The sequence below is a fragment of the Pseudophryne corroboree genome, chromosome 2 (assembly GCF_028390025.1).
Source record: "Pseudophryne corroboree isolate aPseCor3 chromosome 2, aPseCor3.hap2, whole genome shotgun sequence".
Classification (NCBI taxonomy): domain Eukaryota; kingdom Metazoa; phylum Chordata; class Amphibia; order Anura; family Myobatrachidae; genus Pseudophryne; species Pseudophryne corroboree.
In genome coordinates, this window is record NC_086445.1 from 517,473,926 (window position 1) to 517,488,500 (window position 14,575).

The 14,575-nt window shown below is 45.0% G+C and overlaps 2 protein-coding genes across 3 annotated transcripts in view; one reads left to right on the forward strand and one right to left on the reverse strand.

Moving 5' to 3' along the window:
• S100PBP (S100P binding protein) overlaps positions 1-9,149 on the reverse strand; it is a 101,695-nt gene extending 92,546 nt beyond the window's left edge. The window contains exons 1-2 of one of the 2 annotated variants that reach the window (XM_063954140.1): positions 9,049-9,149; positions 7,186-8,296 (exon numbers count right to left, since the gene is read on the reverse strand). In XM_063954140.1, coding sequence (XP_063810210.1) covers positions 7,186-8,274 — 1,089 coding nt within the window. In that variant the 5' untranslated portion in view covers positions 8,275-8,296; positions 9,049-9,149. Of the gene's footprint in view, positions 1-7,185; positions 8,297-8,907; positions 8,999-9,048 lie in introns of those variants that run through there. The other variant, XM_063954141.1, reaches the window with a different exon arrangement.
• Positions 9,150-9,181: 32 nt separating this feature from the next.
• YARS1 (tyrosyl-tRNA synthetase 1) overlaps positions 9,182-14,575 on the forward strand; it is a 160,796-nt gene continuing 155,402 nt past the window's right edge. Inside the window, exon 1 of the mRNA XM_063954133.1 lies at positions 9,182-9,286. The gene's annotated coding sequence lies outside the window, so the exon portion shown is untranslated. The remainder of the gene's footprint in view (positions 9,287-14,575) is intronic.

A 14,575-nucleotide genomic window follows, 5' to 3' on the forward strand; every position in this document is an offset into this window, starting at 1 on the left:
GCGCACACACACAGGGAATGCTCTGACTGAGGACAGGACCCCACAAAGCCCTTTGGGGAGACAGTGAGAGAGTATGCCAGCACACACCAGAGCGCTATATAATGTGGGGATTAACACTATAACTGAGTGAAATTTCCCCAATAGCTGCTTGTATATATAATATTGCGCCTAAATTTAGTGCCCCCCCTCTCTTTTTAACCCTTTGAGCCTGAAAACTACAGGGGAGAGCCTGGGGAGCTTTCTTCCAGCTGCACTGTGAAGAGAAAATGACGCCAGTGTGTCTGAGGGAGATAGCTCCGCCCCTTTTTTGCTGACTTTTCTCCCGCTTTTTTCTGGATTCTGGCAGGGGTATTTACCACCTATATAGCCTCTGGGGCTATATATTGTGGTATTTTTGCCAGCCAAGGTGTTTTTATTGCTGCTCAGGGCGCCCCCCCCCCCCCCAAGCGGCTCCGGGACCGAACACCAAGGCTGGGCCTGCGGTCGATCCCTCTGGAGCTAATGGTGTCCAGTAGCCTAAGAAGCCCAAGCTGGCTGCAAGCAGGCAGGTTCGCTTCTTCTCCCCTTAGTCCCTCGCTGCAGTGAGCCTGTTGCCAGCAGGTCTCACTGAAAATAAAAAACCTAATTCTATACTTTCTTTCTAGAAGCTCAGGAGAGCCCCTAGTGTGCATCCAACCTCGGCCGGGCACAAAATCTAACTGAGGCTTGGAGGAGGGTCATAGTGGGAGGAGCCAGTGCACACCAGGTGACCTAAAGCTTTCTTTAGTTGTGCCCAGTCTCCTTCGGAGCCGCTATTCCCCATGGTCCTTACGGAGTTCCCAGCATCCACTAGGACGTCAGAGAAAAGAAAAAAAAACACTCCACTTGCATTTTTTATTGGCAGTGAAATGCAACTTAGAATCATGCCATAAGTCTATCACCAGAGCATTTGTTTTGTCAAAGTAAGTGCCACATTATATATAAATGCCACAATTGTTTATATGTTCATATAACCTTCTGCAAAGTGGTATAGGACCTAATCACATAGAAAACCCAAACAGTTGAGAACCCTTGCTAAAGATAGTGAGCGCAGTCTTAGGCATCAATTCAGTTAGTCATGTGAGCTGTTTTCATGGTGAATTGCATTTTGCCACAGAATCTTCAGTGGGTGCGATAATGGGATTTCTTTCTAAACACTGAGTGTAAAGGGGGGGTACACATGGGGAGATTTCTCCCAGAGATGTGTGTTGAGCGATCTAGCACAGAACGCTCAGCACACATCTCAGGCCGCTCAGCACAGCGCGATGTGTGCTGAGCGAGGGGGGAGGGAAACGCTCACTTCACCCAGCGGTGAAGTGAGCGATCTGACTAGATTTGGCATGTATGCAGGCCAATCTAGGCTAAGCGACAGCCATCGCTATGGACTATACACACGGAGCGATGGGAGCGATGTGTGCTTGATTTCTAAGCAATCTAGTTATAATTTAAGCACACATCTCTACGTGTGTACCCCCATTAAGTATCGGCATAGGTTTTCCAGCGAGTATTCTGAAGAAAGTCTATTCCTAAACCATAAGTTAACTTACATAGCTACTTAATAAAAAGTCCAAACAAGGCCTATATCTGGAGCTAATCTTTGCACTTGGTGGACTGCAAAACCATTACTGTAAATTAAGATTATTTTTTGTTTTATAATATTAGATTGGGCAACTATACATACTATACCAGATATAACGGTATTTGGAACAGAATTGTTCCTAATTTAGGGGATACAATAACATACTGGCACAAATGTAATATCCTGCAAGTTGCAGGCACCTGTGCAAACTCGCAATTTAGCAAATAGATTTGAAGTGCCAACACTTTAAAATGCAAAACCAGGTTGGTTTTCCTTTTAAGTTATGGCCCCTTTAAATCTAGATTCTAAGGGACCAAAATTGCACGCTGTTCAATTTGGGCTATTTACATTTTTCTTTAATGTGCATAATAGCTCTGCATTTTCTATCTGCATTTGCTTGCAATTTCCCTCTCCTCATTTAATCAGAATCAGCTTTATTGGCCAGGTATACTTGCGTATACTAGGAATTGGTCTTCGGTTTGCTATTCAACAGCCAAGTAGGTAACAGATAAACAGGTGGGGAGGGGGGGGGTGCAAGTAAAGTCACACAGATAGGTATACCGTAGGGACACAAGTGAGTTACATGTACGTCTAGTCAGTCAATGTTCAGGAGTTCAGCAGGCGGACAGCTTGGGGAAAGAAACTTTTGAGGCTTCTAGTGGACCTGGTGGGGATGGCCCGGTAACGCCTGCCTGAAGGAAACAAGTTAAACATGCTGTGGCCGGGGTGTAGCTGGTCTTTTACTATCTTCATTGCCCGCTTTTTAGCTCTGGACAGGTACAGGTCCTGGACTGAGGGAAGGTCGGCCCCGATGATCTTCTCTGCGGTTCTGACCACCTTTTGGAGCCTGCATCTGTCCTTCGCACTGGCGGAGCTGTACCATACGAGTATCGAGGAGCACAGTACCGACTCCACAATCGCGGAGTAGAAGAGGAGCAGAAGCTTCTGTGGGATGTTGAACTTCCTTAGTTGCCTGAGGAAGAACAACCTCTGCTGCGCTTTCCCAACAGCGGCATCAGCGTTGGACCCCCATTTAAGGTCCCGGGAGATTTTGGTCCCTAGAAACTTGAAGGAGTCCACTAGCGATACCACACTGTCAGCAATTGTTAGCGGAGATGCACTAGATGACTTCTTCCTGAAGTCCTCTATCATCTCGATAGTTTTGAGGAGGTTGAGCTCAAGGTTGTTGTGGATGCACCACTGGGCCAACCGGTCTACTTCCCGTCTATAGGCCGATTCGTCCCCGTCCTTGATGAGGCCGATGACGGTGGTGTCATCGGCAAATTTGATGATCTATACTGATTGCGCCTCTGAGGTACAGTCATTTGTGTACAGGGAGAAGAGCAGGGGTGAGAGGACACAGCCTTGAGGGGCCCCTGTACTAATGGACCGCGCTTGAGAGGTGAATTCCCCCGCTTTCACCACCTGTGTCCAATCTGTCAGGAAGTCTACTATCCAGGAACAGGTAGCTTCTGGGACCCCTAGGCGAAGTAATTTGGGGTGGAGAATGCTGGGGACGATTGTATTGAAGGCCGAGCTGAAATCGACAAACAGGACCCTCGCGTAGGTACCGGGAATGTCTAGGTGCTGTAGAATGTAGTGCAGGCCCAGGTTGACTGCATCCTCGACACACCGATTCGATCGATAGGCGAACTGCAGGGGGTCCAGTTACAGTTTTCAGGTGATTCAAAACCAGACGCTCGAACGTTTTCATGACCACAGACGTCAGTGCTATCGGCCTGTAGTCGTTCAGGTTTGTGATAGAGGGTTTCTTGGGGACCGGGACAATAGTAGACCTTTTGAGGCAGGAAGGGACTTTCTGTAACTCCAGCGATTTGTTGAAGATCATGGTGAATATGGGGGCGAGCTGACCCGCACATGCTCTTAGGGCAGAGGGTGACACTCCGTCAGGACCCGGAGCTTTCCTGGGTTTGGCCCTTTTGAACAATGCCTCCACCTCTTCTTGGGCGACTTGCAGTGCCTGGGGTTGGCCGTCGGTGTTCGAGGCATCGTAGAGGTGATTGTTTGGGTTGCAGGGGACTTCTTTTGCGAACCTGCAATAAAAATGGTTCAGTTCGTTTGCTAGGTCTTGGTACATGGTGGCAGAGCCGGCCATAACCAATATGATGACCTAGGCAAAATTTTGGCTGGTGCCCCCTAGCACCACCGCTGGTTCCGCCTCGGACCTTGCACCTCTTTCCCACCACCATCACCCCTCACCCATAGCAGTCCTTATTTTGGTGTTTGTACCCCCTATATTTTAAAAAGGAACAGTTCGCACATTTGGCACACAGCCCAAAAAGGGGTGTGTTTTTGCTGGCAAGGGGCATGGCCACACAATAGTAACCCCAATTCCAATTACGCCACACAGTACTGCAACTTTATTCACATTTGATAATGCGATAGTGTCCATAATTCATATTACATCCCACAGTAGTATTACTTTACCTTATAAACATTACTCCTCACAGTAGAGCCCCTTATTCACATTACATCACACTGAATTGCTCCTTACTCACATTACACCACACCCTATTGCTCTTTATTCATATTAGACGACACCGTAGTGCCCTTTCTATACGCAACGCCACATAGTAGAGCACCTTATACACATAATGTCACACAGTAATACATTTATACACATAATTCCACACAGTAATGCCCCTTTATTTATTAATGCTCTTTTACACATAATGTCCCTTACATATATACTGCACATTATTAATTCCCTTATACACATAATGACACACACAGTGCCCCCTACACATTTGCTGCACATTATTAGTGCCCCTATACACATAATGACACACATACAGTAGTACCCGGTTACACATATGCCGCACATTATTAATACCCTTATACACATAATGACACACATAGTGCCCCTTACACATATGTTGCACATTATTAATGCATTTTTACATGACACACATAATGCTCCTTACACATATTCTGAACACTACTGCACAAGAACCAACCCACTCACATGCACACAGCACTCACACTGCCACTAACACTGTGACCTCTGCCTCTGCTTGGATAAAGATGTGTCCTCATAAATCTTGCATCGATGCTAACATCGGGCACCTTTTTTTATGAAAATGCATCTTATTTGCATTGCTATGAGGCTAGGATGCACAAGCAACTTCTGCTGATTAAAATGATATGCAGCATGCCTATATACTGTGTGAGACTGTGGCTGTATCTGCATAAGAAATGCTACACACAGAATATAGGCATGCCGCATATCATTTTAATCAGCAGAAGCTGCTGATGCCCCTGGGCATATCAAATGCCCTAGGCAATTGCCTAGTTTGCCTATACCTATGGCCGGCTCTGCATGGTGGTGAACTTCGATGTTTTCCTATAGTTGGTTATGGATTGCATTCCTTTCCATACAGATACGGGGTCATTGGTGGAGAGATCATTTGTCAGCTTGTCCGAGAACCGCTTTTTTGCTAGCCTGATTCCTTTAGTCAGAGAGTTCCTAGTACGGTTGTATAGTGCTCTGTCACCGCTGCTATAGGCCTCCTCTTTGGCTCGACGAAGTTGCCTGAGCTGGGCATTGAACCAGGGCTTGTTGTTGTTGTAAATGCAGTAAGTCTTGGTAGGTACACACATGTCCTCACAGTAGCTGATGTAGGATGTGACAGTGTCTGTCAGGTCATTCAGGTCGGTTGCCGAGGCTTCGAAGACCCCCCATTCCGTGCAGTCAAAGCAGGCCTGGAGCTTCATCTTGGCCTCATGTGGTTATTTTACCAGATTATTATTATTTTTTATCAATTACACAGAAATAAAAGTATTTTTAAGCCAATTCCATGTTTTTTCATATTAATTCCACCATTTTAAAACTATATAAAAGTAATTTTAGCATCAATTTAAATCTGATTCCTCCACACAAGGAGACTGGTATCCATAGTAACAACGGACTCACCCACCACTTGAAGATAGCAACCACCCTGTCAGAATTGGTTCTCTTAAGGTGCTAAAGACCTGTTCTACAAACACTGTGTCACGATCCGGGTATCTGGACGCCATTTCTTACCCATCAGATGCCTCCTAAGGCTGGCTCAGCGCTCCAGGACCGGATCCCATCTGTTATCCTGATGTGTACATTCCTGTATCCTCTCCTGTCACTCTGGGACGCTGTCACAGTAAACACCATATTACACCTGGCATGGCGTCTCCCGCGGCCTCCGCCGCCGTCCCTGCTCTTCTGCATGCAGAGTGTCTGAGTGGCGATTACGTCAGCCGCGGCCTCCGCTGTGTCCGCGTGGTTGGATGTGCATCTGTCAGCCTGGCGCCTCCTGTCTCCGGTGGCCGGCGCCGCCATTACTGTTTTCATTACCACATGGATTACAAACCAAACTTCCCTCCAAGTGTCTGCATGGGCGCAGCCATCTTGGATTCTGTCAGCTGATCATTTCCACCAATCTGTTCTCAGTATTGATAATCTGCATAATTGCCTAGCCAATCCCTTCATTGCTGCAGGTATAAATACACTGTGCCTGAGCAAGGAAGGAGTCAGTGCTTTGGTTGTCAAACCTAGTTCCCGTTTGTCTCTCTCCTGTGATTGTCTTCCAGGTTCCAGCTCCTGTCTCAAGACTTCTACCATAGAGACCCGCACCAGCATTCCACCTGCGGTGTAGCCTGACTCTCCAATCCATTGTGGATTCATCTGTTTCCAGCTACAACATTACCTGCTTCCAGCTCAGCTTCCAGCAGAGTACAGCTTCCCTTAAAGGGCCGGTGTCCTTTCTACACTTTACCACTCTCCACCGGTATTATTATTTCTCCGCTCTCAAGTTCTACATTTCAGTTCATATTTCATCGCTCCCAAGTTCATTTATTATTTAACTGGTTCCAGCCAGTATCCACTCCGTGCTAACAACAGTCTGGTTCCAGCCAGTATCCACAGCAGCTGTTTTATCTTCAGCAACCCAGCTTTTCCTGGAACACCAGCTGGCACAATCCTGGGTTATCTCCATTGCTACAGTCGGGCCTGGTAAGGACTTTCCATCTAGAAGATCATAAGAACTATCTCACACTACCAGTGCCCTGTGGCTCCTGCCATCCTGTAGTACCCAGGAACTGTATTTATTCTTTGCTGACTTTTACGTTTTCTTTTACTGCTGCTGTGTTGCGGAGTTGTCATAATAAACATCATTGACTTTTATCCAAGTTGTCGTGGTCACGCCTTCGGGCAGTTATTATTCATGTTACTTACATGTCCAGGGGTCTGATACAATCTCCCAGGTTCCGGTACATCTCAGCCCCTACAACTGAGGCTGCCTCCCGTCAGCTCAGGCCCTCAGTTGTGACACACTGGTTTCATTTTATTACGTGTGATAAGGTCTGATAACATACATATGGGGGTTTTGTATTGATCTTTAACTTATGGCTACAATATCATTATGTTTTAGTTATAGGTATATTGCAGTTTTTTGGTTTTTTTTTTTTATAAACATATCAATTTTATATAGTTGATTTTATTAATTATACAGTCATTTGTAAGTGTTTACAAAATTTGTTTTCCCTGTTTGATATAACAGTAGGTTAACAAACGAAGGGTGCGATGATAAACATACCTGAATCTGGTTGTCGGATCTTACAGGCACGTCAGTTGGACTTGTGGTGGCTGAAACTTCTTGTCTATTATTAGTCTCTTCATTATCTGCAGATTTACTGGGTTTCATATCTTGTCCCACTGCAGATGCACTTGTGCTTCCATGAGGTCCACAGGTGACCACCAGAGATGCTGTTGAAGATGAAGTTACTTTTAGAGTGTCAGGGTCATTAGAAGGAGAACAAGCCTTGAGTGGGTCTGTTTTTTTCTGCACCACAGCTTGCGCATTAACGAATGCGATGGACATCTGACCAGGGTCTAAAGATAAGAGGGAGTCTGTTATTGTAGTTGTATTCTGTTTTGTGCTGGAAATAGTGAGCTTAGGTTCCTGCTTCTCATTTGAAGAAATGGCCTCCTCCTGACCTACTCCAGAACGAACGTAGTCATTTTGTTCCGATAAATAATCAAGCTCTTCAGTACATATGACTGAATTACATGGCGAAGGAGCCACTGCAGCATAGTTCTGGTCATCATCATTCTCTAAATTTTCAGTCAAAGTACCAGAAAGATCTAGTTCCCTGCAAAGTGAAGCACTCTCCTTTTCTCCATCATCTTTAGCAGCAAAAGAAATAAGTGGAGCCACGCATGTGTCATTCTCATCATCCCATCCTGAAGGTTCATCTGCAGAGTCATCAACTAGTAAGGACTCAATCTCATCTATGGTCAAGTATAAGGGGGAATTACCATCATCATCAGTAGGCTCCAACAACGAGTCATCCCACTCGTCACATGATTCAGGATTTTGTCCCTGTGAATGACAGGCATTATCAACTTGCCCCTGTTTTGTAAATTCAGCCAAAGTGGTGCAAGCAGATTGTGGTGTGCTACAGCTAAATGCACCAATGCGCAGTCTCTTAGATTCAGGGGTCCCTGATGTAACTTCATCTCGTTCTCGCTTGAAACCAGTTGCACGATCATTGACAAAACGGATCTTCATCTCTTCCATGGTCCCAGGAAGAAGGTCTTTGCAGTCTGAAGAATACAGCAGCACTTGCCGGTCAGCGCCTGTTCTCTGCACAGACTGATGATCGCTTTCATTGACGGCTCTCATTGGACGATCTGCACCAGAAGTTCTGCAGAAGGAATTTAAGTTGATTAACGGCACTGTGTTACACGATCCACTGGCGTGGGGACTGTTGTGAGTGACTCTCTGCACTGTGTAAATGCGATTTTTTTCTATAAACTATAATATTATATTATTGCACAGTAACACACAGGCAGAATAATGTGAATGCCAGTTTCCTTATTCATTTTGTGCATATATTGTGCGTTTTTATGCTTGTATATTTTTCAGGTTGTGTTAAAACAAATATATGCTGTAATCCTGTTACAATAATTATGTGTTTGATGTCTCTGAGAATAATGTGTCATTCATGGGAGAGATCGCATTTCAAGCATTTTCAATTTTCACAAAGCTGATTACATGTGAGAATGTGGTCACTAGCTGCCATACACGGGAGTCTGCATCTTACCCTCGGTGTTCCCTTCATTTACTAATCTTCCCTCCCAAAAGTCACAGCAGGGAAGGCCACCACCTTATTTTACCAAGTGCCATAACATTAGGGACGTGCATAATGCCATTCGTTCCTTAAGAGCAGACACAGCTAGGGCCTGTACCTGAATGCTTGTTGCCATTATTAAAACGCCTACTTCCACACGTGTATGACCCATTATATTTATTTACCACAACATGGCCCTCACCAGTGCCTGAGCACAGGAGGCATAGCGTACAGAGGACCTAAACAAGGGAGATCATGTTTTGTTTTCTTTCCGAGGGATGCCCGACACTACCCAAGTAACACTTCGTGACTGACTGGCGGCTTACCCGTTTGCAAATTCTCTTTCGTTTCAGCCCGGCAGGCGCCATGTCGGGTACAGAGCTTCTGCCTGTGCCTTTAAGATCTTCGGCGTGCTCACATGATTGCAGAGCCAGAGAGCGCAGGCCCAGCTAGCTGATCGCCGAGTAAACGGATCTGAACGTCTGACGCAATCACTGCCGGCGACTGGGAGCTGGGGTCTGTCTCTCCTCCTCCAGCACACAGCACCACGTGTAACAACGGCAGGTAACTATTACACCTGGCTGGCCGGCTTCGGTGGGGATTATTCGCCGGTTCGCAGCATAGGTCTCTTCCTTCATTTATCGCAGGTGTCGGACTAATGGGCTTGGGGAGACGCCTGTGTGCACTGCAGCCATGGCGCCCTGTGCTCGCATGAGTCATGTTTCAGTTTAGGGGAAGCCTGTGTTTGTCCGATCTGACATCCAAGTCTCCCCCATAGGCCGCGTCTTCTGTACTGGGGAGCTATCCGGCATTGGTCTGTTATACTGGGAGGGGGGGGTGACTAATTCATTTAATGGGGTGAGAAAAAGTGGCTGCTGCTGCTGCATGGGGCTTACTGTCACATTTTGTAAGGGTTTTGAACCCTAAACCACAAGTACCCTCAACTTGTCATGTATTGAGGATTTATGTATCGTGCCCAAGTGACTTATTCTATTTTGCTGGATCAGTAATTATCCCTCCTGCTTCCAACTGGCAGAAATCCTCAAGACGTGACCAGCTGGTGATACTTGGTTGAGAACCACTGTTCTACACAATTTGATACACTGTATGGGTTTGCTATGAAATATAGATGGTAGGGATGTCGGCAGTCACGTGACTGACAGCTGTATCCCAACACTGAAGATCGCGACATTGGAGGGGGTATTTTTACCTAACCCTCGGGCAGGTGGGTTTACCTGTACTCTGATAACTTCGGGCTGTCGGTGTGCCGGTCTCCTGAGTTATGTCAGGATTGCGGCATTGGTCACATGACCACCGGGATGCTTGAAGCATCCCACTGTATGTGTCAAAACGAAAAAGTAATGTGAACGAATTGACTGGACTGGTGGCAGCTGCAGTATAAGAACAGAGAATGGGAATTGTGTGTAATGTGTTTTATACTCTGGACGGGATTGAAAAATAGGGACATTTCCAGGGACATATCTTTGAACGTCTGTCCCAGGAAATTTGAGATGGTTGGCAGCGACAAAAGACTTCTTTATTTCTCTTTGAAACATATGCTTGGTTTGTACAATTGGCTATAGATTTAGGTTTGTATTCATAAAAAATAAAGCTGATGCATAAAGGAGCTTGAGAGTTGATACATATTCTTAAAGCAATGTGGGCACTTCCTACTATGTGGGGTATTATCCAGTTAGCTGCAGTAATTTACCCCGGATAATCGGATCCGATAAGCCCTAACAAGCCGACACTTATCTGGGATTATGTGGCACACAAAGCATAATCCCCGATAGTTGGCCCTTAGGTACCCATTTTTCCACAATAATATGGGTCTGGGACCTTATCCTAGATCCCATGTGTTGTCGCTCGAAACGGGTAATTTATTGCATAGTAAAAAGGGCTGTATTTGGATAGTCCGATAATAACCATTGGTCGAAAATCGCAGTAACAGACAGTTTTAGTCGTGTGTTATATTACCGCTGGCAGCAGGATATCACGCTATGTGTCATTTTCTGCAATTCTGGTTGTATCCCTCTAATACCCCTTTCACACAGCTTAAGCAGTGTTGCATGTATCCTTCCCGGCTGTGACTTGGCGAGACCCCTTTGAGACAAGTGATCCGACTTGGCTTAATGACGTCACTGCCAAAGCATCCGAAGATGGCTCTTGGAGATGAGATGATCTTGAGTGAGATTGAATACGTGTTCAACCCTGCTCACTACCCGAGTTGAAATACTGCGTTTCCTGACAGGATTATTTCAACTGGCTCCTTTCACACTGTGCCACAACCCGTGTTGCTGTGCGTTCACGTGCAATAACCCAGGTTATTGCTGGCGGTCTGAAAGGGGTATAACATGACTGCACAGGATTGGTACATGTATCCTGAAAATAAATACTTAACACTCAATATTATGTAATGATAAAACATAGTAAAGTTACACCTAATGATGTCAATTTTAGATTGTGCTTCTGTACAGAGTAAAATATGAGGAGTGGCTATTAAATAACGAGACTGATGCTATACTTAACTTAATTATATTAATTGCGGTTTAACTCAATTTCCCTTCGATGTACTCTCTTTCTGCATCTACACACTGCTGCATTCTTATACCCCTTTCACACCGCAATGCCTGAACCCTCCCGGGAAGGGGAAACGGGTCCTTCCTGGGTGGGATCCGGCATTGGACGCTACAGTAGGCTTCCCTGACCTGGCAATATGCCGGGGGGGTGCAGAGGCGGCGCTGGGAGATGAGCTCATCTCCGTGCCGCCTCTTCCTATCTAGTGAATGGGTCCCGGGTCACATCGCCACGGGAACCCGTTTACGCTGCCACTGACTCCGTATTCAACCCGGGAATAACACTGCTTTATTCCCGGGTTGAATTACAGGGTCAGGCGACCCGGGAATTCCACCATGGCGCATTCACGCCGCACATCGATCCAGCAATATGCCGGATTGATACCGGATTATTTGTGTGGTGTGAAAGGGGTAATATTTTCCAATGGTCCAATCCATACTGTAGCTCAGGCCTGGCCAACCTGTGGCTCTCCAGATGTTGTGAAACTACACATCCCAACATGCCCTGCCACACTTTTAGCATTCCCTAATAGCAAAACTGTGGCAAGGCATGATGGGACTTGTAGTTTTACAACAGCTGGAGAGCCACAGGTTGGCCAGGCCTACTGTAGCTCATTATCTGGCTGCTGTCTCAACAGTTCTGTCATTTTATTCTTTACCTCAATAATGCAAAACAGGTACCCTTGAGTACAGATTTGGCTTTAAGGAAAATAAAGAAGTCACACAGTGCTACTGTAAGTCTGGTCTACTATCATATGGATGCTGATTTGATGGTCTGTTTGAACATTTTCTCAATTGTTTCCACATTTATTTATTTTTTTGTGTTTTTTGATGAGCAACCCAGAAAGCCTTGCACATCATCTTTGACACCCTGACCATCGTCACTAAGGGGTATATTCAATTGAAGTCGGATCCATTCCGACATTCATTTGTCGGAATGGATCCGACAAGGGCTATTCAATGCCATCTCAATCCGACTTTAAAAAAAAGTCGAATTGAGATGCGGGAGCTGAGATGGGGGAGAGCAGCGCTACAGCAGCGTAGCAGGAGGATGTCACAGCCGCTGCTCACGGCAGCGTCCACCTGGCTCCAGCAAGCGAGGTCTCCCTCGTCTCCCACCTCTCCTCCTCTCGGCTCCCTCATCTTAGTCCGACTGTTTTTAAAGTCGGATTGAGATGGTTAGAAAGGGGGCCCATACCTGTCGGATTTAGCCCCGTTTCCGTCAGAAGCACGCGGATCGGCAGCTATTCCGCCGATCCATGTGCTTTTCAACAAGTCGAATTCCTCGACTTGTCAGATAATTTTTGGTTATATTGAATAGGTCGGAACCCCTTCCCACCTAAAAATAAAAATAATAAAAAAAAGTTGAAAACTGCCGTCTTTTCGACAGACAGCAGCTTTCGACTTCAGTTGAATATACCCCTAAAGCTATTGTGCCACTCAGACGTGCTGTAACATACAAGGCAGAATTCAAATCTTATCCTGCCACTAGATGGTGCCCAAACAGAGATATTCAGTTGTAGCTTCGTTCAGGCACTATGGCTGATGGCGCCAGCATTTCAGTTTGCACCCCACCACAACCACCTCCACGCTGAAATGCGCAAAAAGTTACCTGTTTGGGTGCCCAAATGGAACATTTCGTGATGGTGTCAATGAGCGTAATAATAGGACTCAGTTGAATATCGCCCCCACGATCTGTGGAAGATCAGGTGCGCAAATTCAATTGAATTCTGCAAACAATTTGCCCTGTAAGCCTTGGTTAGCATATGGAAATATTCAGTATACGTCTTGTTCAGTTAAACCAAAATTTGAAGTAACCACATTGCTCTTCTTTTGAATACGCATTTTTACGACCCTCAGGAAAAAAAACTTTGAATGCTGTATGAAAGCAAACTGTGCGAGAGGGGGGTAAAACGTGCAAAACTGTTTTGGGATAGTCCAAAGTTCATGTTCTCCTTCACCCTTTTAACTTACAAAGAATTTTGTTTTTCTTTTCTGGTACATTCATGTTATTTAGTAGCCTTTCCTCTTAAATTAATTTATGTCAAAAAGTAAATTATTCCCCACTGCAGACAGTTGATGCCCCATGCATATCTTTAGAAAAATGTCTGAGATTTTAAGTCAAAACGATTATTTTTTTGTTTTTGACAATTAAGTTACTGTGTTATGAATTTGTAAGAAATATTTACTCTACTCATTATATTTCTGCAAAGCAAGTCTTCAAAGGTGCCACTCATACCAAGGATGGACACTTATTTCAGCTGGGGCTACTTAACCTGCTTCAGTAAACTTTTGAGGGCCGCACAAAAAAATTCCACACACATTTAGAACACTTATGTAAAACAAATTAAGTAGACATTTATGCACTTTATAATAAATACCTAAAACAAGTTAAAATGTTAAGAGGGCATAACAAAGGTGTATGTGGTCAAAGGAAAAAATAAAATGTAAGTGGTAATCATGATCTTTTTATGTGTACCATGAAAACACTCATGTTCCACATAAAGCCAGTTAGTATTTAGTAATATTATGTATAGCATATTATTCTCCCCCACACATTAAAAGCAGTTAGCAGGTTAGATGTCCCGTTTATTTGGAGAAAAAGGACAGCTGCTCTTGCTACAACTTTTCCCCCCAAACCCTTCAGGTATTTACCTCAAGACCAATGTGCTTACCTCTTGCAGCTAGCCTTCATCACTTCGTATATGGGAATGATCATAATATTTTGGGTCATGGGTGCATACATTTTCATCCAAACATTGACAAATCCAACTTGAAGCAAGCGACGACGACTATCTTGTAAAATCAGCATTTGTCAAAGATAAATTAGACAGCTTATAGTAGGTATTTGTAGTTGACATGTCGATTGCATAAATATTATCAGGTTTAAAGACCTGACTGACTTCGATAAGGGCCAGATGATTAATACACAGCATTTCTGAAACGGCAACGCTTGTGAATTGTTCAAGGTCAGCTGTGAGGAGTACCTACTGACAATGGTTAGATAATTTAAATGCCATGATCCTCTTAGAGGATGTTGGGTACTCGAGATTTATGGATGTAAGAGTTCAAAAAAATAAGATTTTAAACCTACCGGTAAATCTTTTTCTCGTAGTCTGTAGAAGATGCTGGGGACTCCGTGAGGACCATGGGGATAGACTGGCTCCGCAGGAGACATGGGCACTTTAAGAAAGACTTTAGGTATGGGTGTGTACTGGCTCCTCCCTCTATGCCCCTCCTCCAGACCTCAGTTAGAGAAACTGTGCCCAGAGGAGAC